The following is a 27,500-nucleotide window of genomic DNA, read 5'->3' as shown; positions in this document are numbered from 1 at the left end:
GACTCATATGGCTTTATGTTTAGGAGCAGGGCGGCCGAGATATATATATATATATATATATATATATATGAATATATATATATATATATATGAATATATATATATATATATATATGAATATATATATATATATATATATGAATATATATATATATATATATATGAATATATATATATATATATATATATTCATATATATATATATAGATATATATATATATCTATATATATATATATATATATATATATATATATATATATATATATATATATATATATATATATATATATATATATATATATATATAGATATATATATATATATATAGATATATATATATAGATATATATATATAGATATATATATATATCTATATATATATATATGAATATATATATATATATATATATATTCATATATATATATATATATATATATATATGAATATATATATATATAGATATATATATATATATATATATATGAATATAGATATATATATTCATATATATATATATATCTATATATATATATATATAGATATATATATATAGATATATATATATCTATATATATATATATCTATATATATATATATATCTATATATATATATATATATATATATATATATATATATATATATAGATATATATATATATAGATATATATATATCTATATATATATATCTATATATATATATATATAGATATATATATATATATGAATATATATATCTATATTCATATATATATATATAGATATAGATATATATCTATATATATATATATATATATATATATATATATATATATATAGATATATATATATAGATATATATATATATATCTATATATATATATATATAGATATATATGCCCAGCTTTTTGAACACTGAACAAATGGCATTAATATTAGTATTAGCCTACAGCAAGATATTAATAAACTACATGGTGCCGTGATTGCTGCTGCTCTGCTGCCATCTGTCTGACTGTCTGTGGGAGTGGGGGGGGGGGGGGGGTAAACAATGCTTAATTTACTGCACAGTGAGTTTGATATTTTCACTTCATATTTTATCTTAATTCATGGAATAATTATTTTTCCTAAACTAAAAATATAAATAATTAGCTGAAGCTCCACCCTCAGGCTCCACCAGCATGGAGCCATGTTGCATGAATTGTGTTTCATTTAGTGCACGTGTGTGCACTGTGACCTCATGATCATAGGCTTGTTGTCAGACTAGGCTAAGGCTCCTCGTGTTGGCTGTCTATGGTGAGCTCGGGGGTGTTCATGCTTACCTCTCGTTCTTTGACCTCTTTAAAGGTGGGGGTGTCTGTCTGAAGGTGCTTTGCCGTGTTAGACGTGTTGCCTCACTGGTCTGTGGCTGTGAAACACGTTTCACAGACGGGTCTCTGTCGGTCAGTGGGCTTTCCTTCACTGTCTGCAATATCGCCAAAGTACTTCCAGATGATACTTCTGGCATCTTGTTTTCCAACAAGCCGAGAACAGTCGGTAAAAGCTCGTGCATGTCTCCCCTGTGATCACTCGCTGTGAGTGCGCGCGCTGCCTGTTGCTGTGCGCGCGCTGGGCAGCCCCGCCCCCTTGCATGCCTGCAGGCAGCATGACGGAGCGGAGCAGCGAGTGCGCTCTGATCGCGCTATTTTAATAAAGTATCGACACTAAAAACATGCAAAATCGTATCGTTTTTAACGTACAGGTACCGCGGTACCTTTTTAGCATCGATACACCGTGCAACCCTACCGGTTAAAGTACAAACTCGCTGCCTAATATATGTGTGATTCCAAAATATCGATTTTAGATCCTGGGTCCGGATGCAACTGCGTCTGGGTCCGGATCCGGACCGCGGTCCGCCAGTTAGAGACCCCTGTCTGAGTGGGCCCTGAGTCTGGTGTGTCAGGCTGCAGGAGGTGATCGGCTGGAGTGTCCTCAGCTGTGCACAATCAAGGGTGTGGCCATGGGAGGTGTCTGGAGGCAGAGGACAAACAGAGCACATGGCACACCATAACAAACAGGGGAATGACAGAACACATGAGGAGAGGAGATCAGGGGACACAGAGGTAACACACCACAGGTCAGACAGGGATCCTGATCCTGACATACAGCCCAACGGTCCTTCAATGCACGTCCCCACGCAGAACAGAGAGAGAGATTCTAATGCTGTCATTCACGCCGCCGGTCTATTTGTGTTCATTCTCTCTCTGTCTCTCTCTGTCTCTCTCTGTCTATCTCTCTCTATCGCTCTCTCTCTCTGTCTCTAACTCTGTCTCTCTCTATCTCTCTCTGTCTCACACTGAATATTATCCATCGGCCTCAATAATAACTAGAAAATTCCTCAAGAAATGTTGACAGTGTGGCTTATACTGCCAGAAGAAATCACAATATACACACACGCCAATGTTACCGGTAGCGTCATTCAGGTTCAATTGAGATGGCGCTTCTCTCTTTTCTGCATTTTAGATTCATACTCTTGGATTGAAACTTGTATTTGTGGGGCTTTTATTTTGAAAGGGTGGGAGGGGACTTCTGTCCATCCTGGGAGAGGAATCCCTCCTCTGCTCTCCCACAGGTCTCTCCCTCTCTTCTCCCCGTTAAAGGGGTTTTTGGGGAGTTCTTCCTGTTTCGATGTGAGGGTCCCGGGACAGAAGATGATTGTAAAGCCCTCTGAGGCGAATTTGTAATTTGTGATTTTGTGTTTAAAAAATAAATTGAATTGAATTGAATGAATGTGTGTGAAAAACAATTATTGATTGAACAGTTTCATGTTTTATAATGCATGATGTTACATTACAGAATTACAGAAGTCAGATATTTGCTAATAATGCCGACACAAGCAGCGCTCACACACGCTCACTCAGCACTCGGACTGTAAATCATTCACTTTGTAGTGAATAGACAGTCTGGACAGTGTGTCAAATGTGTTGATGAGTTGAAACTTATCTTACTTACAATGTACCAGTTCACTAAGTCTACTTCATGCATAACTACATACTCACTGACATAAGGCTCATATGTCCCACACATTATCACTGTTGTCATATCGAGTCACACAGGGCTTCATGCTGTCGAAACACTGATATAATTAAGATATTTTTGCGACTTCATTAAAACAATGGCAATTGAATCATATCCAACAAAAGAACAATAGAAGGTGACAGATGAACACATCACCTCATCCATTCCTCGAGGCTAAAACAGCAAAACAAATGCTACAAATCCACTCGTCACAAAGCGTCTAAGATGTACTTTCGTCCCGCAGCTCACAGCTCCACCCGGTGGACTTTGCTTTTCATTCATTCTGTTTAAGGTAATGGAGTCACCGTGAGGTCACCCATTGGTTTGTGGACTACAGTTGTAATGCCTGGAGTTCAGCATTTTAGCTGTCGCCACCTTGGTTTATGGCTTTCGACTGGGCAGCAACCTCACGTTTATACCAGGCGGCAACCTCCGGTTCTGCCGAGTGAAGGCAAAAACGGAAGTCTCTTAAAAGCTGCATTCTCTCTAGTGTCCACCAGGGGGCGACTCCTCTGGTTGTATAGAAGTCTATAGAAAATGACTCTACTTCTCTCTTGATTTATTACCTCAGTAAACATTGTAAACATGAGTTTATGTCTCAATCTCTAGTTTCAAGTCTTCTTCAATACAGCATGATGTTCATTTAGTACATTATGGTCCATTTAGAGTCACACAGACCATAAAGCAGGGGATGCTTTAGGGCGGGGCTACACGCTGATAACAAAAGGTATAAATCAGGTGACAAAACAATATCATAACTCTGTGAAATGCCTTTTAATTTAAATGTAAGTTATTTAAGTTGAGTGTAGTGTTCTGTACTTCTTTATGTGTTTTAATTGGAAATAATTATTGTAATAATTTGCAAAACATTTTGCCTGATTTGAAATGTTTTCAATCTCAGATTTATTTAAAGTCGCAGTCATGTGTCTGATTAAATCTCTGAGTGCTGCTTATGTTCTTTTGACTCCATTGTTCTTTATTCGTCATATTTGATATCAGATAATCATCTTCAGCTTTTTGATCCTCTACTCCTCAGAACGACTCTCCTCAGGACTCTCCTGATTGGTCGCCTCAAATGACGATGATGCCGCGTCCCACTCCAGCAGGACGCTCCTCTTCCTCAGGCAGCGGTTCAGCCGCTGTCGGTCCCGAGAGTCGACGGTCCAGCGCTGCGCCGCCAGGCGGGTCAGCGCCGGGAGGCGGGGCAGCGCGCCGAGCAGCGCCGGCAGCCAGGCCGAGCAGGAGGCGGAGGTCAAAGGTCGGAGGCTGAGGTCTAGGTCCTGCAGCGAGGCCGGGCCTCCCGCTGAGAACAGGGCGGACCAGCCGGCCTCGCCCACGGAGCCGTTGTAGGAAACGTCCAACGTCCGCAGAGAGGACAGGCCGCCGCGGCTGCACACGGCAGCTGGACCGAGAACCAAGAAGAAAAGCTGAAGATGATTCTGCTGCTTCAGCGCCCTGTTTATCGCTTTGTCCATTCACGTTTCATATTTCACGTTTCATATTTTACGTTTCAGATTTCACGTTGTGTGTGTGTTAGTGTGTGTGTGTGTGTGTGTTAGTGTGTGTGTGTGTGTGTTAGTGTGTTAGTGTGTGTGTGTGTGTGTGTGTGTGTGTGTTAGTGTGTGTGTGTGTGTTAGTGTGTTAGTGTGTGTGTGTGTGTGTGTGTGTTAGTGTGTTAGTGTGTGTGTGTTTGTGTGTGTGTTAGTGTGTTAGTGTGTGTGTGTGTGTGTGTTAGTGTGTGTGTTAGTGTGTGTGTTAGTGTGTGTGTGTGTGTGTGTGTGTTAGTGTGTGTGTTAGTGTGTGTGTGTGTTAGTGTGTGTGTGTGTGTGTGTGTTAGTGTGTGTGTGTGTGTGTGTGTGTTAGTGTGTGTGTTAGTGTGTGTGTGTGTGTGTGTGTGTGTGTGTGTGTTAGTGTGTGTGTTAGTGTGTGTGTTAGTGTGTGTGTGTTAGTGTGTTAGTGTGTGTGTGTGTGTGTGTGTGTGTTAGAGTGTGTGTGTGTGTGTGTTAGAGTGTGTGTGTGTGTGTGTGTGTGTTAGTGTGTTAGTGTGTGTGTGTATGTGTGTGTGTGTGTATGTGTGTGTGTGTGTGTGTGTGTGTGTGTGTTAGAGTGTGTGTGTGTGTGTGTGTTAGTGTGTTAGTGTGTGTGTGTATGTGTGTGTGTGTGTATGTGTGTGTGTGTGTGTGTGTGTGTTAGAGTGTGTGTGTGTGTGTGTGTGTGTTAGTGTGTTAGTGTGTGTGTGTATGTGTGTGTGTGTGTATGTGTGTGTGTGTGTGTGTGTGTGTGTGTGTTAGAGTGTGTGTGTGTGTGTGTGTTAGTGTGTTAGTGTGTGTGTGTATGTGTGTGTGTGTGTATGTGTGTGTGTGTGTGTGTGTGTGTGTGTGTGTGTGTGTGTGTTAGTGCGTGTGTGTGTGTGTATGTGTGTGTGTGTGTGTGTGTGTGTGTCTGTGTGTGTGTGTGTGTGTGTGTGTGTGTGTGTGTGTGTGTGTGTGTGTGTGTTACCCAGGTGGAGCAGGTCCTCTGTGCTGAGCTCACAGCTGCTGAGGTTGAGCTCCAGGACGACTGTCGGCTGTAAAGCGTTTAGCAGCAGAGATAAACGTCCTCCCACCACTTTACACCAGGACACGTCCACAGTGCGCAGGTACGGCACGGCCAGAGCTGACACACACACACACACACACACACACACACACACACACACACACACACACACACACACGTAATGAAGAGCCAACTGAGACACACACACACTTTGTTTTGAATATGAATAAAGTGAAACAGGAATCCTGTCCGTCAGGTCATTAGAAATTGATTAAATATGTTTAGAATCTTCTCTTTGTGAAGTTTTCTGTCTTCCTTCTGTTGGTAGTTTGCTTTTGTGCGTTTTTTTGGGGTCTCGTACATAAATAATATCAAATAAATGTGTTTTTTTAAAGGATTATGATATGGTGCATTCATAGAAGCAGTTGTAGTAGAAGCAGCAATCAAACCAGTAGTAGCAGTCGTAGTTGTTCATAGTACTGACAGAAGTACAGTGGTAGAGTAACTTGCTATATTTGTACAAGTGCACAGTTTAGAGGTACTATCATGTGAGTATTCCCATTTCAGAAGGAAATATTGATATTTGACAGTTATACTTTAAAATCAGTTTTCCATTGAAATCATACGATCGCCTTTTCAAATATTTGTTATAAACGAAACAACAATTGTTAAAACTGGCTCCATCTCGACCAACTGCAACAATAAAATGATATTTACACATGAACGCATCAGTAAAAATAATCCAATAATATCATGTTCATGAATCAAAGGCTGTTTTTCTGCATCACGAGTACTTTTGAAACTTTAAGTACATTGTTCTACTAATACGTCTGTACGTAGCACCAGCTTCAGCTGCATCAGCACCACTGGTAGTAGTTGTAGTACTAGCTCTAGGAGTATCAGGAGTATTTGTGCGTACCCAGAGCAGTGAAGGAGTCCCGGTTCAGGCTGCAGCTGTTGAGCGGCAGACGCCTCATCTGTGTCAGAGGGAGGGCGGCGACCAGCTGGTGGGCCACGCCCCCTAACTCCTTATTGGACGACACGTCGAGCTGCGTCAGCGCCGCCAGAGAGGGAAGTACCTGGACTGGAGACAACCGGGGGGGGGGGGGGGGGGGGGTCACGTGACAGATGACCTCACACACTCAATCGTGTCAGTCACACACACACACACACACACACACACACACACACACACACACACACCACTCACTCACTCAGGGCCTCCAGGTCGGAGCGGGTGAGATGGCACAGGTGGAGGTCGAGGCTCTCCAGGTGTGTGAGGTGAGCCAGGTGGAGCGTGAGGCGGTCCAGGCCTCCAGCCAGACTCTTGTTACAGGACAAGTCCAACTCTCGCACTGAGGGGAGGCAGCGGAGCGAACCACCTGCAGCACAGTGACGGGGGGGAATAAATAAACCAGATTCATCAAGATCGAACATTAATGCATCAAAAACTCAAAAGAGGTTTTCGTTTATGTTCCTGCCATTTTCATCTTGATCCAAGTTTGTAAAAGGATGAATTGTGCAAAAGTGAAGTGACAGAAAAGTCTCTGTGTGTAAATACCATCGGATTCTGCAGAGTTGATACGAGCATGTGGAATCTAAATGTGCTGCATGAAGCTTTGAGGAAATATATGAATGTCAAATATACGGCGTCACTGAGAGATCTGCAGACACCTGTGGATCCGTAAGACAACGTAGAAACGGTCAGAAGCAGAGGAACCTGGTGCTGAACTTCACTCGCTTCACTTGTTCCGTCTTATTTTCGGCTTGTCTTTTCACAAACCTGCGTGAAAGGTGCTGTGCTAATAAAGTGTGATTGAAGTGTGTCAGCTTCTGTGTCTGAGACACTTTTCAACACAAAACAACATCCTGCATCTCCTACCGAGAGCCTCGAGGCTGTCCGGCCTCAGACCGCAGGCCTGTAGTCCGAGCGTGGCGAGGCCGACGGCGTGAGCGAGCGAGGAGGCCAACGCGACGAAGCCGCCGGCATCGACCTCCCGAGTGAGCCGAGGGTTACAGGACACGTCCAGCACACGGAGTCTGGAGACAGCAGACACGATCCCTCCTGAGAGAGACACACATGGACAGAACGGCTCACACAACACATACAGAGTGGAGGCTGTTAGAGGAACTCAGGTTCTGTTGGTGTTCTCTCCCGTGGCATTGTGGGAAATGTAAGCTATTCCTTCCTTATGATAGTATTCATGGGTTTAAAGGCAGTACCCAGTGCAGTGGCATCGGCTGCAGTGAGCTGGCAGGCCACCAGGCGGAGCTCCCTCAGCGGAGGGGGAAGTTTACCCAGCAGGCCTTGCAAAGCGCCGCACCCGACGCCGCCGTTCCAGGACAAATCCAGGATCTCCAGGAGTGGAACGCAGCCGAGAGCTTCACCTGCTCGGACGCAACAGAAAGCAATAAAATCCACTTCTTTCTTTTCTTTGAAGCTGAAGCCGAACAGCTGGAACTGTAGAACTACACGAACGTGATTACGGCCCGAGCAACGTCCCTGTTGAAGTTTTTAATCATTTTTATTAAAGTCTATGTCGAGTCAAAGACGGCGTCTTTAGATTGCTTCAATACAAACCCAACGGAAGCTCGTTAAGATGAGAACAAAGAGCAAATCTTCATTTCAGAAGTTAAAACATCATCTTTAAAATAGTTGATCAAAAATGAAATCGCTTCAATGATAAATCGATTCTAAGAACAGCTGCACATTCATTTTTTTCTTGTTTGTCAAATTGCTCAATCGACCAAATGTTTGCTGAAACTCACTTGATGCAGACTCTGAATGGTGATCAAAAAAAAACATTCAGCACGCCTATCAAGGTTGAAATAAAATACGTTGAAAAACTACATATCCCATGAGCCACTGGTGCACTTTCATGGGAGTGCCGCATGGTTCTATCTTAGGACCCCTGTTGTTCCATCTGAGTGTGATGGTGTGGAGACAGTTGTATGCAGACGACACGCTCTTATATGAACGAACTAAAGTATTGAAGTATTCATACGTTCTGTTGATCATTTCTACACTGAAGACAAGTCACATCAGATTTAGGATCCGAGCAGAAGAACGTTCACGAGCTCTGACTGGACTTCATTCATCACCCAGTGCAGCGACGTCGGCGGCGCTCAGCCTGCAGCTGCAGAGCCTCAGCGCTCTGATCCCGCCCACATGCTGGAGGTGAGAGGTCAACGCTGTCAGACATCCGCCAATCAGCTCGTTCCAGGAGACGTCCACCTCCTCCAGCTGAGGGAGGAACTGGAGCAACGTCGCTGAGGAGGACCGGGAACCAAAAACATACATGTTGGTTAAAGCTCACTCAACAACTAACCTCAGTCTGTGTTCACTAAAGAACGAACACACTTTGCAAAGACAATTTATGTTGCTATGGGGTACGAATGGGCTGCAGTGAAGAGTGGGACTGTAGGAAACACTAAACTGTGCCGGTCATCACATATTTAAGTGTATTGTAATCGTACAAACATGCACATTCTTTGAGAACAACAAAGCGTGTGAATAAAGTGATGTAATAATCACCTAACTCCAGCAGGTCAGTGGCAGTGAGGTCGCAGTGAGACAGACCGAGGCTGCTGCTGTCGCCCGTCTTCCCCAACTTCTGCAGGAAAACACACACTCGCCCCCAGCCGGCGTCTCGCTCGCCCTCCGCCACCTCGACTACGCCTGGAACACACACACACACACACACACACACACACACACACACACACACACACACACACACACACACACACACACACACACACACACGGTGAGGCAGGTGTGTAAATATCTTGTGAAAGCACCAATAGTCAACCCAATATATATATTGTCATATCTACATATAGATATATATCTGTATGCAGCAGAGTGTCCCGGTGAACCGGCACCAATCACACCTGAGCCGTGTCCTCTCTCCTCCCGGTCCTCGGGGATCCCCGTCCGGTCTCGGGACAGGAAGCGTCCCAGCGGCTTCCTGTCCGAGGCCGTGCGCTTCCTGCGGATCTGGTTCATGATGAGGTCGAGAGGGGAACGCCTCAGACTGCCGCCGTCCCGCCCCCGCTGACCTCCTGACCAATGAGAGGACAGACAACAAACCTTTCACAAACCTAAACACATCTTCTTCTTCCTTTAAAACGTCCTCAATGTCTTCAGAGAGAGGGAGAGAGAGAGAGAGATGGATGGATAGAGGGAGAGAAAGAGAGATGGAGGGATAGAGAGAGAGAGATGGAGAGAGAGAGGGAGCGAAAGAGAGATGGAGGTGTTGAGAATAAATCTCATGTTGAGGAGAAAACTCAGGTGAACAGACTTAGGTCGAGGCGTTTAGCTCAATTCAAGCAATAAGGTTTATTTGTGACAGAAGTATTATGTCCAGCAGTTAAACGTGCACGGACCTAAAAAGTTCACTCTGTAGGAGTGAATGAAAAGCTAAAAGGCGCTTAAACAGAGTGCGCATGCGTTCATATATTAGGTCCTCCTTTTGGAGCCTATTGGTCAAAGCAATAGTAGGAGGCGGATTTGTTTTTAGCATTCAAATAGCCTGATGGAGCACTGAGCATCTCCGCCCACACTGGCTCACGTCCGGGATCCGCCTTCTCTGGAACGTCAGTGTGTGAGATGTTGATTCAGCCGCATATTGTTATGTTCGGCCAACTAGATAAGCTAGGCGCTAGATATGCAAGGGCGCCTCTTTCTATCTCTAAGATGGAGCAGGCAGTTGAGACTGGTTCTCTGTAAGACTATGTGACATTTAACTGGGGCAAAAGCTATCCTTCAGAGTTCTAGTAATTTCCACTTTGTTCAGGCGAGTGCGAGAGTGCCCCACCTGGCGTTTTTGACCTTCTTGTACTAGAACTCACATATCCGCGTATAAGCTGTGTTTAACATTGAATGAATGTATATTTTTATTTACAAATCCCCCTTTTCACACCTGCTAGGTGTGAACTTCTATGTTTTGGAACTACTCATTCAATGGCTGTAACTCTATGTTTAGGTCCCTATCATCTGAATCGTCTGGATCGGAAACTGGTGGGGTGCTATGTCTAGTTCGGGTGTGTGTCTGATTCGGGGATGGTGAGGGAGGGGGGGCAGTTGAATTAGATGGGTGCTGTTGTGTCTGATACTTGGTTTCTAATCCCCAGATCAGTAGGGCAACTAATATGCCCATTCCCACCCCCATTATAGTTTTCTTCCCACATCCCGCCCCTTCCCAGGTGAAGCGCTGCCGACCTCGGTCGGCGGGGTTTGCATAAGATTGCATAATCTAAGTTCCTGATGCATTTTCCAAATTAGTACGAATTTCTCCTAGTGTTCTGGTTGGTACCGGTGCTGGGACACAATGTGTCAGGTGGTGCCAAGGGGCGCCTGATTTGCCCTTGACCTGGACCGAGTGTGAAGTAACCTCCTTCACCTCGTACGGCCCAGTCCACCTGGGGTCAGTCCACTTGCGCTTGTGAACCTTGACCCTGACCCAATCACCTACTTGTATCTGCTTTCCAGCTGCCGCTGCTTCAGGTACTGCTCGAGTCCTCTCGATCTGTTTGGAGAGAGCTTCAGCAAGAGAAGTTAGGGCACTCATATAGTCAGACATTTCAATCTGCTGTACATCCAGAGGTGGCATATGACCTCCATCTCTGGGTGGACCTGGCATCGGCCGGCCAGTCATGATCTCGTGTGGGGAGAGATGTGTTTCTCCCCCTTTTCCGGACCTCATGGCCATAAGGGCCAGGGGCAGGGCCTCAACCCATGTTAATTTGGAGCCCGCGCAAACTTTGGCAATTTTGGCCTTAAAGCAAGGCAAGTTTATTTGTATAGCACATTCCAACAATAAGGTAATTCAAAGTGCTTCACATAAAACCATTAAAAGCATCAAAACATGAGGCAAAAGAAAAGGAGATTTAAAAACAATTAAAGAAACAGTGTAAGAAATAAAATTCAGTCGTAAAAAGTAAAGGAGATTTAAAACATACATTGAAACAATAATTGATGTCTCCCTGAGACATTACGCTGCACGCAATCAACCGTACACTGCCGCAATTCTCAAGGGCCTGATTCGCTCGTTCCACCAGGCCCTGAGATTGCGGGCGATAGACTGACCCGAATCGGTGTGTGATTCCCAGAGATTGCTCTACCTGTGCGAGCATGGTGTTGCTAAAGTGTGATCCGTTATCAGAGCGGATGCATCTCGGCACTCCGTAACGGGGAATCAGTTCTGTCTGCAGCCACCTTACAACTGTCTGCGCGTCTTCTCTCTTGGTGGGAATTGCTTCCACCCATCTTGAAAATCTGTCTACCATTACCAAGATGTACCTCTTTCCCTGCACTCTGTTCTCTAGTCCCATATCTGTATAATCTATGCTGATGTCTTGGAAACAGGCAGAGGGCACGGGATAAGATCCCATCGGTGTCTTGAATGGTTTTCTTGGGTTGTGATTTCCACAAATTTGACATTCATCGCAGAAGAGGAAAGATATCGCTTCCATGTGCGGATGCCACCATAGTTGTTTCAAATTGTCCAATGTCCGTCTCTTTCCCTCGTGTGTAGGTCCGTGGGCCCCTGGTAGGAGTGCTGCACACAGTTCTGCTGAGGCAACCACTCTGCCGTCGTGGGCTCTCCACAGACCTTCTTTGTCTTTTGAGGCTCCTTTTCGTGTCCATTCGGACCATTCCTAAGGTCCTGCTTTCTTTTGATGTTCTTTGATGTGCTCGATTGTGAGCTCAGGGCGGATGTTGGCTTCCAGTGGATGGCCCATGACAATATGAGATTTTCCACAGTGTCAAGTTTTGATGTGTGATACATCAGTACCTGTCTCTCACCCCCCTTTTTCTGGAAGAGTACAGCATTGAGTAGGCTGTCTCTTTCGGAAACATCAAGGTGGAACGGTAGGGAGTAGTCTGGGGACATGAGTGCAGTGGACGTGGTCCAGGGGAGTTCTGTATGGGAAAAGCTGAATGATTTCATGACAACGTACTAGTTGGTGGGTTGGACGAGACATGGACACCGTCTTGGTTCATCCAGATGATCAGATTGAGGCGAGTCATCAGATCGCGTCCTGTGTGGCATGGGCCCCGCCTTGGAGACCATGTCCCTTGTCCCAAGGAGCCTGATGGGCCCCTTGCTGTGGTCTTTGTCCATCATAGCCATGTCCGCCTCCTCCTCTGGAGTATTGTCCTCTTCCTCTCTGTGCTTGCTGCCGTGCTGACCTGCAGTCTCTTGCGAAGTGTCCCGGTTTCCCACAGTTGTAGCAGAAATAGGATGCTCCCCTTTTTCCAGGTGCTCCTCTTTTTCTGGCTTTGGGGGGCGGGCCATGGGACCGAAGGTGATACTGGGGGGGAGGAACCAGAGGAAGTGCTGGAGACAGGCCAGTTGAGGGCGGGGGAGGGGCCGAGGCCAGAGATGCCTGGCCCGGTTCCTGTGCAGTCTTTTCCAGACCTACCGGGGCTTGAGTGGTAGGGGTGATGTCGAGGGGGGTGATGTCGAAGGGGGTGATGTCGAGTAACTGATGGGGCCTGGTTTGTTCTTTTTCGGTCAGCATGTCCACCTGTATCCGATCTGTCATGGCCAATTCTAATGCTATCATCGCCACTCGATGTTCCTCTTCTCTGTCTTTGCGGGCTTGCTTCAGGGGGTTAATGAACACACGTCGTTTGGTTTGATTATTCTCTGCTGTCTGTGCGTAGGCCACTCGTTTTGTCGAATCTTTGGCAAAGAATCGGAGGTTGTTGGCTGATGGAGGCAGTGGACTAGCCGCCCTCCACCATCCCTCCTTTGTCCATCGTTTCATGCAGTTATCCCAATGAATCTTGTCTCTTTTCCATGCAGCCTTGCCTCCTGTGGCTTTTACAGCTTTTTTCAGTTTTGCACGCAGTACTTCTGAGTAGCCACCAGATGGAGCCACAGCTCCAGCCATGTCTTCTTGTGTTCTTCTTCTTCTTTTTTTTTTTCAAATCAAGTTTTTTTTTTTTAAATCAATTCCAATCTTCTTCTTTTTTTTTTTTTTTTTTCAAAATTCTTTTTTTTTTTTTCAAAATTCTTTTTTCAAATTTTTCAATATAAAATGTTTGGATGCAGTACTCCCGAATGTCCACCAGAGGGAGCCAAAGCTCCTGTCGAATGTTCTTCTGCCCTCTGTCCGTTGTTATCTCTCCCTGCTTTGGCTGCAGCTGTCTTTCTTATCTAAGATGTTCACTCCCTTGCCTCTGTGCCTTTGCCTGCTGTGTCTTCGCTCCTAACTCTGTTCACGGTTCTTATGGATATCTATTACATATATTAACCCTCAGCTTTCCTCTTCTATTCTAGTGTTTGTGGTTCTGTGTTTGAGTGCAAAGTTTGTGTCTTATGCGTGTGCTCTGCTCCACTGACCGTCAATCTCTGAAAAGCACACCAACCTGGTGAAAAACACTACAACTTTACAACTACACATGTACTCTCTAACACCTGTACGCTTCACACAGTCACTCACATCCATACCAGATTGACACCATACACTGCCGTCGCTGAAATACGCACAAATCACATATAGATCTGCTCTTATAGCGTTTTCACGAGCACGGTCCCGAAGGAGATGGATACCTAATAGGCATTACTCAACACTCAATCGACCATACACTGCCGTGATTCCACAAATAATCGCACACAGACCTCGTCAGGAAAGGTCTATTGACCTTATTGTTTACAGTGTACGCCTTGTGCGAACACGGTCCCTAAGGAAATGGCGAATTCTTGTGCTACAATTGAATCGATGTCTCCCTGAGATCATCTATGCTGCATGCAAACCCATACACTGCCACTTCTGCAATACTGGTACACAAACCTCATCAATTACCTCAATTTGACCTCATCAATTTATTTTTCTCAATTAAAATTCTCTGGATGGATCTTCGTTTTACAGTGTACAACATTGCATGAACCTGGTCCCTTTAGGAAATGGCGTTTTGCAGTCTCCAGACACACTACAGTCACATCAGCGTATTCCAACAACATTTCTATATACTTGATCCAAATCTCAGCTTGCAACTTCGCATAAATCAACAGTGTGGCCCGGAATTCAGTCTTTCAGACCGTCATTGGTCAGCGAACCGAAGCTTTCGCCACGGCTGTGTAACCTCCGAACAGTTATCAAAACTTACACGGTGAACACGATGCCAGTTTATAGAACTTACAATCCTTAATTTCTGTTAGATCCACTCACACACATGTACATTCTATGCTACAAAACCCCCACTGCTGTCATAACAATCCTGTCACAATGCTTCGTCAATTTATCTTTAAAAATTTAGTCAAAGCAATTCATACTCACACCCGGTACTTCTGATCAATTCAATTTGGTTTTTCCTACATACAATTCTGCAGATTTCATTTAAATAGGCTCTGCGCTTACCTTTTGATTGCAGCTGCTTTGATCAGTTTCCCGAGGTGATAAGAATCGTTCCGGCAGGCCTCCGGAATCCCCAGCCTCTCGGGAAAACACCTGTTGTTTTGTCTGTTGACAGAAGAAAAAGTCCGTCACGAGATGTCTCTCCTACTGATCGTTAAGAACCATCCTCTGCTACCATGTTGAGAATAAATCTCATGTTGAGGAGAAAACTCAGGTGAACAGACTTAGGTCGAGGCGTTTAGCTCAATTCAAGCAATAAGGTTTATTTGTGACAGAAGTATTATGTCCAGCAGTTAAACGTGCACGGACCTAAAAAGTTCACTCTGTAGGAGTGAATGAAAAGCTAAAAGGCGCTTAAACAGAGTGCGCATGCGTTCATATATTAGGTCCTCCTTTTGGAGCCTATTGGTCAAAGCAATAGTAGGAGGCGGATTTGTTTTTAGCATTCAAATAGCCTGATGGAGCACTGAGCATCTCCGCCCACACTGGCTCACGTCCGGGATCCGCCTTCTCTGGAACGTCAGTGTGTGAGATGTTGATTCAGCCGCATATTGTTATGTTCGGCCAACTAGATAAGCTAGGCGCTAGATATGCAAGGGCGCCTCTTTCTATCTCTAAGATGGAGCAGGCAGTTGAGACTGGTTCTCTGTAAGACTATGTGACATTTAACTGGGGCAAAAGCTATCCTTCAGAGTTCTAGTAATTTCCACTTTGTTCAGGCGAGTGCGAGAGTGCCCCACCTGGCGTTTTTGACCTTCTTGTACTAGAACTCACATATCCGCGTATAAGCTGTGTTTAACATTGAATGAATGTATATTTTTATTTACAGAGGGATAGAGAGAGAGAGAGATGGCGAGAGAGAGGGAGAGAAAGAGAGATGGAGGGATAGAGAGAGAGAGAGGGAGAGAGAGAGGGAGAGAGAGAGAGAGATGGATTGAGAGAGAGAGAGAGAGAGAGAGATGGAGGGATAGAGAGAGAGAGAGATGGATAGAGAGAGATGGAGGGATAGAGAGAGAGAGAGAGATAGAGATAGAGAGATAGAGAGAGAGAGAGAGAGAGATGGAGGGATAGAGAGAGAGAGAGATGGATAGAGAGAGAGGTTTCAGTTGTACATTTACTAGTTTACTACAGTGTGTACTGTACATGTACTACATGTACTGTACATACATGTACATGTACTAAAACCACGATGCATGATACTTTCATATTTATTCTTTTTACAGAAGAATTCATCTTACCCGCAGACTCCATGTGCAGGTGTGGAGAGCTGCAAAACAAACAAACAATAAATAATAATAATAAAAGTGTTTGTATCAGTTGGTCGTCACGGTGATGCGTTCACGGTCCGTTCGTTCGTAGAGAAAATAAAACACAAACTGTGAGTAAAGTCACAGAGCTCTACTTAAGCGTTCTCCTCGCGCTGCTTCCTCTGACTCTGGACCTCAGTTTTTAACACCTTGATGACGTCACGTCCCGTGCTTGTCAGGTGAACCATCCCGGAAGTGCGGCACCACCTTCAGTAAATGTTGACGTAATCATCGATCTGCGCGAGGACTCTTTTGATCCTTAGAGCCTTCTTCTTCTTTAGAACTTCTTTAGAACTTTAGTAATAGTAGTTGTACCACAGTGTAGAAGTACTTTGTTCGTAGTAAAAGTACTAAAGTATCACCTCAGAATGTAAAAACATAAAGTTAAAACACTCACTGTGCAGAATTAATTTTATTATTATATTTCCTTCCCTCTGAGTCTTATCGGTTTATAAATATATATAAATATGACATTATACTGTGAGGTGTTTGTTACCAGCAAGGCTAAATGTTAAATGACAGAATAAATGAAACTCTTTCAGTATAAAACCTTTGAAGGGAGGATTTACTGCAGCACTAGTTCTACCAGGTGAACCTAATAAACTGGCACTTGAAAAAAAGCAGTTTAAACAAACAGAACATGTTAAAGTAACAAACGTTTAAAGTAGTGCGTGTTCTCCACTAACCCGTTCATGATGTGGTCGTGATAACGTGATAATAAAACTAATCCATCAGGACGTCGGAGGTCTTTACAACAGGAAAAGTCACAACTTATTGATGAAGCTTCACATTATTTATGAATCTGAGAAGCTGGAACTAAAGAAACGTTTGATATTTCTGCTTTAATAAACAGAGTAGTTCACATTTAAATCTCATGAATAAAAACCTCTTCAGTTGTTAAATCTGTTTCAGAAGGATTTGATGTAAAAGATTTGAACTTATTATTCTAATTCTAATTCTGACTTAACGAGCACGAAACCCTTTTGAAGGTTCATGTTTATGTTTCAGCTGCAACAAAATGAAACCAAACATTTCTTCCAAATGTATTTTATTAGATTAGACTGAAATCATTTGTACTGAATGAACTCCAGGTTTCACTTTGAAACGTGAACCACCTCCTCCTCCTCCTCCGCCGCTCTTCTTCTTCTGCAGGAACAAAAGAAAGCAGGTAGAAAGGCTGAACTGGACCTCCTCATGTTGCTGCTGAGGAAGAGGAGCAGAGGGAGGAAGCATCCTTCAAACCCTGATGTGTCCTCTTGTTTCCTTCCTTCTTGTGAAGGAAAACCCGAAACAAAACAAAAGAAGAAGAGTGTGATGTTTGTGATGTCCCGCTTCCTCCTCAGTCATCGTCCACTGTGGGTGTGATGGTCACGCCCCTCCTGATCTGCCCCCATCCAATCAGACTGAGGAACACAGAGGGGAGGAGCCAATCAGAGTTCATTCAGAAATACAGATCTCTTCTTTCTAATAAGATGCTTTCAAACCGAACCATTAAAATCATATTTCAGATTCTCAGCTCCTTCGTTTAGTGAGCAGTGATCTTTAAACATAAAACACTAAAACAGAAGCAAACGCTCTGGATTATAGAAGAGAAACTTCCTCTCCAGGTACATGTGGTGACCGATGAGGTTAAACTTCATCCATCGTACATTTTTAAAAGGGCAGATATGATAATATTCATCCTGTAATATCCAGACCTGTGGAAGAGTGACGGGTTGTGCTGATATCCACATCAATAAACGGTGAGCAGCAGCAGCCATCGTTTCCCTTCAGGTCACACATAACAACTGAAACCCCGCTGGTGCGGTCAGACTTCTTCTTACCGCCAATGCTTCTCCACACGTCGACTCAGCGCGATCTTCTCTCCCACCTCGGTGCAGACCGGGTTGGTGAGGACGATCTTGGCGAGGTCGGCCTTCACGGCGCTGACTCGACCGCCCGTCGACAGCGAGCCGATGTTCACCATCAGAACCTCGTTCTTAGAGAGCTTCTGGACCTGAGGGGACAAGGAGACAAGGAGACACGAGTTCACTTCAGAGCCCTGAGGTGCACGGTCCACGCTGCATGAAGGTGCGTCATCCGGGACCATTTGGGGTCATTGTGTTCTGTCAAAAGGAGCATCTCAACGGCGATAGGCTGTCACGCCGCAGCGTCACGCGACAGCTCCGCCCCGTCGGAAATACGCGCCACTCCAGTGTCGTCGCGTCTGTGCGCAGACTTCATATGTAATCTACTCGGTGTGAACACGCCATAGGCCTCACCTTGGCGGCCTTCTTGTCCCCCTCCATGCGGACGCCCAGCAGCCTCCTGAGCAGGAAGTAGGAGATCTCCAGCTCGGTGAAGATCTCGGGCAGCGCTCCGACGGCGCCCAGCACCTGACCGACCATCCGGTCCGCCCGGCACAGCGTCGGGTCGATCTTAGTGCCCACACCTGCACACGCACGCGCACACACACACACACACAAACACACACACAGTTAACTTTGCTAGACTACGTGTTTGATCCACCGTTCTGTTTGATTGAGTTCAGTACGATCTGGACCAGAAGCCAGCTGGTCGTAGCTATCGAGGAGAGTCGGTTACGGAGGTACCGCTCCCTCTCTGTGCCCCCCCCCTACGTACCGATGAGGCCTCCCGGTGCAGCGTACTGCAGGTCGTTGTGCTCGGCAAACAAAGAGACGATCTTGGAGAAGATGGGTTTGCACATCAGCTTCCCTTCGTGGTCTTTGGACACGATACCCGGGCGCACCTCGATCTCCTGACCCACCTGCAGGAGGAGGAGGAGGAGGAGGAAGAGGAGAAGAAGCTACATGTTATTTAATCTGCCCTAATCCGGTGTGTTCTCTGCCATTTTTCTTCAGCCAGATAATAACACAGAAATCCACCACGATTGAAGATGTCACCTTGAGGACTCCCTTCAGGATGCTTCCTCCGGCCACGCCTCCTTTCAAGTCGTCCACTTCACAGCCCGGCTTGTTCACGTCAAAGGATCTGATGACTGAAACACAGAAAGTATTCTCAGAAATGAAAGCCAAAACACACGACAACAAAGTGAGAAAAGAAGTGTGTGTGTGTGTTACCGATGAGTCGGGGCTCTGAGATGAAGTCTCTGATGGGAACCGGGATCTTCTTGACGATGTACTCACAAACCACCTCAATGTTGTACTTCAGCTGCGCTGAGATGGGAATGATGGGAGCACCTTCTGCCACCGTGCCTGTAACACACACACGCACACGCACACACACACACGCACACACACGCACACGCACGGTTTAGAGAAAGACCAAAGTGAACGTCATTTGCAGTAAACATCACAATATAAAACGTGTTTTCTGTTTATAAAGTACAAATGTTGGATGATAGCGAGTACTAGGGCTGGGCGGTGTGACCAAAAATATATCTCACGGTATTTTTTCCCGCCTGAATGCAGTGGCGGGCCGTGCATTTTATACCTGCTGTCCTGCAGCTGAAATACCACCTTATAGCCACATTATGGCGCCACAGCTTCTATTCGCTTTAAGGCTGTAACTATGTACGAGTCGTTTGAATAACGCTCGAGCATTTAGAAAATGCAAAAGCCTAAATTCAGGAAAATATAATGTTCTCAGCTGGTCTGGCTGTGGAATCCACCGTCATTCCTTAATGACCAGCCGCGACCCACAGAGAGCATCAAAGGATTTTACTTTAGTCCCTCTCAACACAGGTAAGACAACCAGCTCCGTCCGTAGCACTCCTAGCGGCGAACAATATATTTATCTGCCTGTTGAAGAGCAACAGAAGTTGTTTGGGCTGTGCACCGCCCAGCCCCAGCGAGTACGACTCAAACATCTTAAAGGTGGCGATGGTTCCAGCGCGACGCTGAGAGCTACGTGGTAGCTTTTATTTCCCACAATTAAACATGAATTTTCATATTTGAACACACGTGTTTGATGTGTTGTTTTGGGATGTTAACAGAGTTTCTGTTGATGCCGACTCACCCTGCACGAAGGAGAGGATCTGCTCGTACTGCTCCTTGGCCTGGCTCTCCTTCACCAGGTCGATCTTGTTCTGCAGGATGAGGATGTGCTTCAGCTTCATGATCTCGATGGCCGCCAGGTGCTCCGACGTCTGGGGCTGAGGACACGACTCGTTACCCGCTGGAAGACGAGAGAGACGAGACAGTCAGATGACTTCTGAAACAGACTGTGTGTGTGTGGGGGGGGGGGGGCTTACCAATGAGCAGGAGGGCTGCGTCCATGACGGCAGCTCCGTTCAACATGGTCGCCATCAAGATGTCGTGACCAGGACAGTCAACAAAGGACACGTGTCTGAGAGACAGACGGGGACAAAAGTCAGAGGAAAAATGATTTTACAGTGAAACAGAAAACAAAGTTATATCTGTGCTGTAGGGACACGACCGCTCTCTCTCCTCTCTCCTCTCCCCCTCTCTGTCTGTCTCTCTCTGTGTCTCCTCCTCCTCCACTCCCTCTCTCCTGCCCCCCTCTCTCTGTCTCTCCACGTCCCCTATCTCTCTCTCTCCCTGTTCCCCCCCCTCTCTCTCTCTCGACCCCCCCACCCTCTCCCCTTCCAGTCTTACCTGACCAGTTTGAAGCTGCCCTTGGTTCCGGGTATGTCTGAGAGAAACTCGTCCGGAGTGCTGCTGCCACACGACCTGTAGCACTCTGGCCTGGGACAGCTGGGGTCATCCAGCTTATAGACCTGCAGAAACATGGAGGTGACATTCATATATCTCATGTTACTTAAAGGGACCATGTTATACGAGTGAGGGGTCAAAGTTTTACTTGAGAGGGAGAAAAATCGAACAGACTAACATGAAACAAACAGACGTTTCAAAATGTTCAGCGCTCTGGCTCTCAATGAGAAGTCTTCTTTGTTTTCGATCCAGTTTACAACGGTTATGAACAGAACATTGTTAGCATTGTGACAGCATGAATAAAAGACCCTGACCAAACTCGGCCCATCGTACAACGAGAGGTGATGGAAGGTGCAGATTAAATCTGCTTACCTTGGCGTTAGCATATCCTAGCTTGATGGTGATGTTCCTCTCCAGCTCGTTCTTGAACCTGACGGTGTGAACACCAGAGATGGCCTTCACCACCGTGGACTTTCCGTGGGCCACATGGCCGATGGTGCCTGGAGAGAGAAGGAAGACGCGACGTTCAAAAACAGGCGGCGCTCCTGGTTCCATCCGATCAGCATTTGTTTGTTTTACGTACCGATATTGATGGTGGCCTGTCTGCTGATGATCTCATGAGAGAGAGGCGTCAAAGTGGACACATCCTGCCGAGAGAACAAGTCACATTAGTGGCTCATCGCACACTGAAACACAACACAGTGTGAGCGCAGCGGCTCTCTTTAAATGCTGGAGGTGGATAGAAACAAAGAGACGGCATACAGACGGACAAACACCGACTCTGAGAGTGGACACGCAGAGCAAACTTAAACATCACATAGTCATATTATCTCACTACATTATGAACCATATAACATTTAATCCATTGTTAGTTCATTTACACATACTTTTGGATTTATACTGTACATAGTAGTTAATCTGCTGTGATGTCTTTAATGTCCTTGTTTTTATGTTTTCTTTGTTCATTTGTATATTTGATGTATGTACGCATGTCCAATAAAGCTGATTCTGATTTATATTATGTTGTTATATCAACACTAAGTATCATTACTGAACCACATTATATATATATATATATATATATATATATATATATATATATATATATATATATATATATATATATATATATATAATTCCACTGTACTCTGTTTACATGATACTATCTAACTCACTGTCACTTTACCCCGTACACTGTCTTTAACTGCTCTAATTAATTAATTAATTATATATATATATATACATATATACACACACACACACACACACACACACACACACACACACACACACACACACACACACACACACACACACACACACACTCTAGTTACATGTACCTCTTGTTATTTATTCATTATCTTCTTAGTCTGTACTGTAACCTGAACCTCCCCTCTGGAGATCAATAAAGGCGTATCTGAATATATTTTATATATCATTCTTATCACTTAGTACCACCAGACTTTACATTGACATTTCATTAAAAATAAATTAAGAATTACTTGAAGCATATTATCTGCTGATTAAAATAAAATCACCAAAGGTAGGCAACATATGAGCTATATTCTGCTAATATCATTACAAGCATTAATATTCATATTTTATGAAATAAATGCATCAAATGTTCGTATGAAACAGATGAAAACCAGCCAAAAATTGAGATCATTCCATTGACATTACACTGAACTACAGCAAATGATGCTAACGTTTCCGACCAATCAGAGGTTTAGCTCACATCACTGACATGGAACAAAGATGGCGACTGGCACGGCGCTGTAAATACATGTTATACATTCAAACGTTTGTTTCAATTGGACATGTTAGTCGGATTTAAATCCTTTGTAACGTTAACGTTAATAACGGTTGTATTAGCTCGCACTACGCCGGGCCTGCCATCACGTGCGGATGGTAGCGGCGGAGCACCGGCGACCGTTAACGGCTACGAATGTCACACCGTTTGTGTAGCGCCATTTTGACAAAACAACGGAATACACAATTTTTTTTTAAAAAGCCGTTCAATTGACACTTACAAGAGAATGAAGGTCTTGTCTAGCCAGATGAGGCTGACCAAGCGTTGTACCAGACTCGTCACCCGCCATCTTGAATGAAAAGAGAATGAAATGAGGCGGCTCCGGCGAATGCCTGATCAACCACTGAAAACCGCTATTTCTCTTTTCCTACAATTAACTATTACATTAAAATGTGTTCCGTTTATGCCATGTAGGTGGGAAATCAAATATATTTCAAACAAGATGTCAGTAACATATTTATTTTCGCTGACAAATAAAAACGGGGTTTGTCTCTCGCGTGACTCACACAACGGGGTCCTTTCAGAACGTCTGATGCAATTAATTTTTTTTACAGTAAAATGCATTTTATGTAATGAAGCTGATGTTGTTAATACGTTTCTAACAATCGTATAAGACAGTACATGTCATACGTTTTAAGTAAATTTTCCTTCTACAAAAAAATAAAGAAATATATCTTTATATATGTGTCAGGTCCGTCGCTGTTTACTGACGTTTTCAAAAGTGTTCTGTAGTTCTGTTGTTTCGTTTGTAGTTCTATAACAAATCCTGCAGTACCAGGTTTGCTGGTGTGTCAGTAGGTTTGCAATTTAACTAGATTATATAAATAACTGAAAATATGAATATGCATCTTTTGACCACAACTGAAACTATATTTTGCAAGACAGTGCAAGACCTGCCTGAACATCCTTAAAACAGAGGTGTTTGCACATGCATTTTAATGTAGGTGCACTGTACTCCTGTAGTCTGCTGGGGGAGCAGCATTGGAGCCAGAGACACCAACAGACTGAACAAACTAGTAAAGAAGGCCGGCTCCATCATTGGCTGCAAACAAGACAATCTGGAAGAGGTGGTGGAGAGGAGGACACTGAAGAAACTATGATCCATACTGGATAACCCAGAACACCCTCTCCACCACCTCCTGCAGGGACAGAGGAGCACTTTCTCCAACAGACTGATGCAGCTGCGCTGTCACAAGGACAGATTCAGAAAAACATTCCTGCCCTCTGCCATTAGACTTTATAATAAAACACCTCGGGCCAGATCGTCGTCCTTCACATGACTACACCGCTACAGGCTGTTGCTTGTTGTTGGTGATCCTGGCTCTACTGTCCAGGTTGTTTAGTTTACTAGTTGCTAATTTTATTTAATTAATACCACTATATTCATGGTATATACTGTGCATTTCTATTCTATTCTAGCTTATTTTTTATTAATCTATTCCTTCAATTCAATATCTGCTCTGTTATTTTATTGTACTGTAGATATTGTGCATTCCATATGTTATATTCTACTCTGTAAATTGCTGCTGCTACAAACGAATTTCCCCCTGGGGATAAATAAAGTTTACATCGATCTATCTATCTATCTATCTATGATTGGACACTGCAGTTGATCGGACTGATGAGATTTTTTTTCAACATGTAAACAGTCGATATATATCGATATATATATATATATATATATATATATATAGACATATTTTTATTTTTTAAATTTAAAAAAAAAATTTCCGCCAGCAAAAAAAAAAAGATTCAGGATTATTATTATTATTTATTTCTTTGGGAGTATTTTATTTTATTTTTTTAGTGACCTTTTTTTTTGCGTGCAAAAATGGGCTTCCATACCAGAGTGATACATCCTTCCATCCTTATACACGATCTCTGCTGCACCGCACAACGCCCCTGAGTTCCGCAAATTCCGGAAATGACGTCGGTGCAAAAAATGGCGTCCGCAAAGCCCATAGTGGACCGCTGTGGTTTGTTATCCCGTTTAATTTAAAGAGCCTCTCTTCTTCGTCTGTGACAGATGGACGATAACATGGCAGTGCACCGCTGCCGTCCGCTTTCTCCGATTCCGGAATAGAACCCGCAACGTCCTCCATGTCCGAAGGAGTCAGAGCTGCCTGGTCGAAGAGGGGCTGTTCGGGGGATTCGCACCGCCGAGGTGAGGCGGCTGGATGTTAGCAAGCTAAAGCTAAGGCTAAAAGCTAAAGCTAAAGGCTGTCGGATCCCCTCCTCATAGGCTCCTCCCACCACCACCAGAGAATCGTGACAGTGAACATGGCTAGCCAGCTAGCTCAGCCGTAGAGTAAATGACAACATATGTACTTCTTATACACACATGATTAATATTATTAGCTAGTATGAATGTGTAGCCGGAGCCTTTATTTTATATTATCTTAGAATGTAAAGGTAGTCTGTAGCATCCTTTTATTGAATGAACATAAACTAAATAAGCTACAGTGGCCGTTGTGCTGCTCATGTCAGTGTAATGGCTGTTAGCTAACGTCAGCCTTTAGCATTGCCCAATCTATTCCTATTGTTATGACTGTAAAAAAATCCCCCTTTTTCATAACTGTTCTGTTGTGAGTGACAGCTGACTATGAATTAGCATAATTTGCTAATCTCCTCAACCTGTTGTTTATTATTCTTTCTATCTCATAATTATGACTTTCTATCTCATAATTTCATTTTTAATCAAATGTAGTCTGGTCTGGTTAGAGCCCAAACATACTCGTTAAATACTTGTTCATTACTTACTTGTCTCTGTTTGTTAGCAACACTTTTGGATGATAAGGCTGTTGATTATCAGTTTATCGATTAATCAAGGTTAACAAAGATAATTGGCAACAATCAATTCATTGTTTCAGTCATTTATAAACAAAAAACAAACTTGCTGGTTTTCTTTTGTCGTGATATGATAATAAATCAAATCAATATTTAGTACAGTTAGTTAAAACTATATTTTGTAGAATAAAGGATTGAAGAAATCCTTCAATTTGTGACATTGGTCACAAATTGGTCTTAAAGCTGCATTCTCTCTAATGTCCACCAGGGGGCGACTCCTCTGGTTGTCTATGAGAAAATGACTCTCCTTCTCTCTTGATTTATTACCTCAGTAAACATTGTAAACATGAGTTTATCAGTCTATGGTCATATATACAGTCTGTGGTCTTCTTCTTGTCTCCTGTTAGAACCAGGGAAACATAAACACAGGAAATGCGAGCGGCCCCTTAGCGCTCAGCCGTCAAAGCCTGTGATTGTTTGCCCGGGCTCCAAAAGGTACGATTCTTCTTTTTACCTCTTCCTGTCACTATTAACTCAGCATCCATCTCACCCATCAAGCCTCTCTTTCTTCCTCCTGACACATCCTGTTGGTTCTGATAACGTTATACCAACCAAAGTCTCAGTAATAGCAGAGATCTGAGATCACAAACAAGTCAGACTGTAAACAAACCGACAGTTTATCCAGATCTTCTAAACCACTTTATTTGGAGGTGTAACTGAAAGTGAATGTCCGTCGTTCACCACTGACAATGTTCTCTTTTCCAAATAAGTTTCTCTAAGCTGGAGGTTTGTTTCCAAACTGTCTGACTGCTCATATTTAATCCCCCTCTTTAATGTTTAGTGCAGCGTGATTATGACAATCACACACTTGTCATGTCTCCGGTTGTCCTTGTACGGCTTTCATTGATTCCAGTTTGCAGGTGTTCATGCTTTAATGAGGCGGTTGTGTTGACTTTGTCGTCCAGGTGATTGACGCTCAGAAAAGGGACATTGTTAGCATCTCCCGGACACAAAGGGCACTGTCCTCTGATTGGCTCGGACAACCCCCTCTGACATGCCCGTGGCCAATCAGAGGTGAGTGTGCTGTGTGTGTGTGTGTGTGTGTGTGTGTTTTCATTTGTGAATGAGTGACTGTGGGTTTGTGGAGGCGTGCAGATGATGTGTGTTTTCTACTTTGTGTGCAGAAACTAAGTCAAATCAAATATACACTTTGTGTGTTCATGTTACTTTCTATCTCTCGCTGAAGAAGCTGGAGGATGATGATGATGATGAAGATGCAGGATTTCTTCCCCTTCTCTTTGTTGTTACCGACCTCACTGTGTTGCAGTGGAGCCGGTTATTTCCCCGGAGTGTCGGCGCTGAAACGAACACGAGAGAGTAACGGCGTGCTGAGCTTTTAATGCAGCTCAACGTCCAGACACACACTCACTTTATTCAGCTGCACACAGACGTCATCTTTAAACTGGCAGCGCTGCGCCTGCTCAATTTATTGTGGAAGAGTCGTTAAGTTTGAGTTCAGCTTTATGTTCGCACCAGACGGCTTCAGTGTCGTGGCTTCATGTGCTCTCCGTCGTGCCTCCAGGTGTGTGATGTCGGGGGCAGACGTGGAGGTGTACCTGTCCCAGGTGCATGATGGGAGCGTGTCGTCGGGCTTCCGGGCGCTGTACGAGGAGCGCCTGCTGCTGGACGTCACCCTGCTGATCGAGGAGCACCACTTCCAGGTAGATTATCCTCGTGATCAACTTACTCGTGAGGGTTTTATTGTGTTTGAGACGACCAGAGTTCTACAATGTGTTCTCTCTCTGGTCATGATGTGAGTCTCAGAGATGGAGACACGGAGAGACAGGGACACAGAGAGACGGAGAGAGACAGAGAGAGACGGAGAGAGACAGAGACACAGAGACGGAGAGAGACAGAGAGAGACAGGGACACAGAGATGGAGAGACACAGAGACGGAGAGACACAGAGACAGAGAGAGACAGGGACACAGAGACAGAGAGAGAGACAGGGACACAGAGA

General features: G+C 44.3%; 3 protein-coding genes across 3 annotated transcripts in view; 1 reads left to right on the top strand and 2 right to left on the bottom strand.

The window, feature by feature from the left end:
• Window positions 1–4,058: 4,058 nt before the first annotated feature.
• On the bottom strand, window positions 4,059–16,194 carry lrrc31 (leucine rich repeat containing 31; the record flags this gene model as incomplete). Its single annotated transcript, XM_079292405.1, has 10 exons — window positions 4,059–4,435; window positions 5,533–5,688; window positions 6,491–6,655; window positions 6,786–6,953; window positions 7,454–7,636; window positions 7,795–7,959; window positions 8,674–8,841; window positions 9,107–9,250; window positions 9,466–9,636; window positions 16,182–16,194. The coding sequence occupies 10 exons, from the start codon at window positions 16,192–16,194 to the stop codon at window positions 4,059–4,061; spliced, it is 1,710 nt and encodes a 569-aa protein (XP_079148531.1).
• A 1,087-nt stretch (window positions 16,195–17,281) lies between these two features.
• Window positions 17,282–22,988, bottom strand: eif2s3 (eukaryotic translation initiation factor 2, subunit 3 gamma). Its single transcript, XM_079291871.1, has 12 exons — window positions 22,915–22,988; window positions 21,468–21,531; window positions 21,257–21,384; window positions 20,828–20,949; window positions 20,464–20,558; window positions 20,229–20,387; window positions 19,331–19,465; window positions 19,154–19,248; window positions 18,873–19,017; window positions 18,512–18,681; window positions 18,074–18,246; window positions 17,282–17,653 (listed from the first exon to the last, which is right to left on the bottom strand). The coding sequence occupies exons 1-12, from the start codon at window positions 22,981–22,983 to the stop codon at window positions 17,590–17,592; spliced, it is 1,419 nt and encodes a 472-aa protein (XP_079147997.1). The 5' UTR covers window positions 22,984–22,988; the 3' UTR covers window positions 17,282–17,589.
• Window positions 22,989–24,779: 1,791 nt separating this feature from the next.
• Window positions 24,780–27,500, top strand: part of klhl15 (kelch-like family member 15) — a 9,074-nt gene continuing 6,353 nt past the window's right edge. The window contains exons 1-3 of the mRNA XM_079291976.1: window positions 24,780–24,858; window positions 25,889–25,976; window positions 27,064–27,202. Of these exons, the coding sequence (XP_079148102.1) occupies window positions 24,795–24,858; window positions 25,889–25,976; window positions 27,064–27,202 (291 nt within the window). The 5' untranslated portion in view covers window positions 24,780–24,794. The remainder of the gene's footprint in view (window positions 24,859–25,888; window positions 25,977–27,063; window positions 27,203–27,500) is intronic.

This window comes from Melanostigma gelatinosum, assembly GCF_949748355.1.
Source record: "Melanostigma gelatinosum genome assembly, chromosome: 20".
NCBI classification, from domain to species: domain Eukaryota; kingdom Metazoa; phylum Chordata; class Actinopteri; order Perciformes; family Zoarcidae; genus Melanostigma; species Melanostigma gelatinosum.
Note: the sequence above shows the minus strand (reverse complement) of the source record. Positions and strands in the feature narration are given on the sequence as shown.

Coding starts and splice junctions, on each gene's coding strand:
- eif2s3 (XM_079291871.1), bottom strand. CDS start 22,983: ATGGCGGGTGACGAGTCTGGTACAACGCTTGGTCAGCCTCATCTGGCT. Junction 21,532..22,914: donor GACAAGACCTTCATTCTCTT/GTAAGTGTCAAT, acceptor TTCTCTCGGCAG/GATGTGTCCACTTTGACGCC. Junction 20,559..20,827: donor GGCAGCTTCAAACTGGTCAG/GTAAGACTGGAA, acceptor TCTGTCTCTCAG/ACACGTGTCCTTTGTTGACT.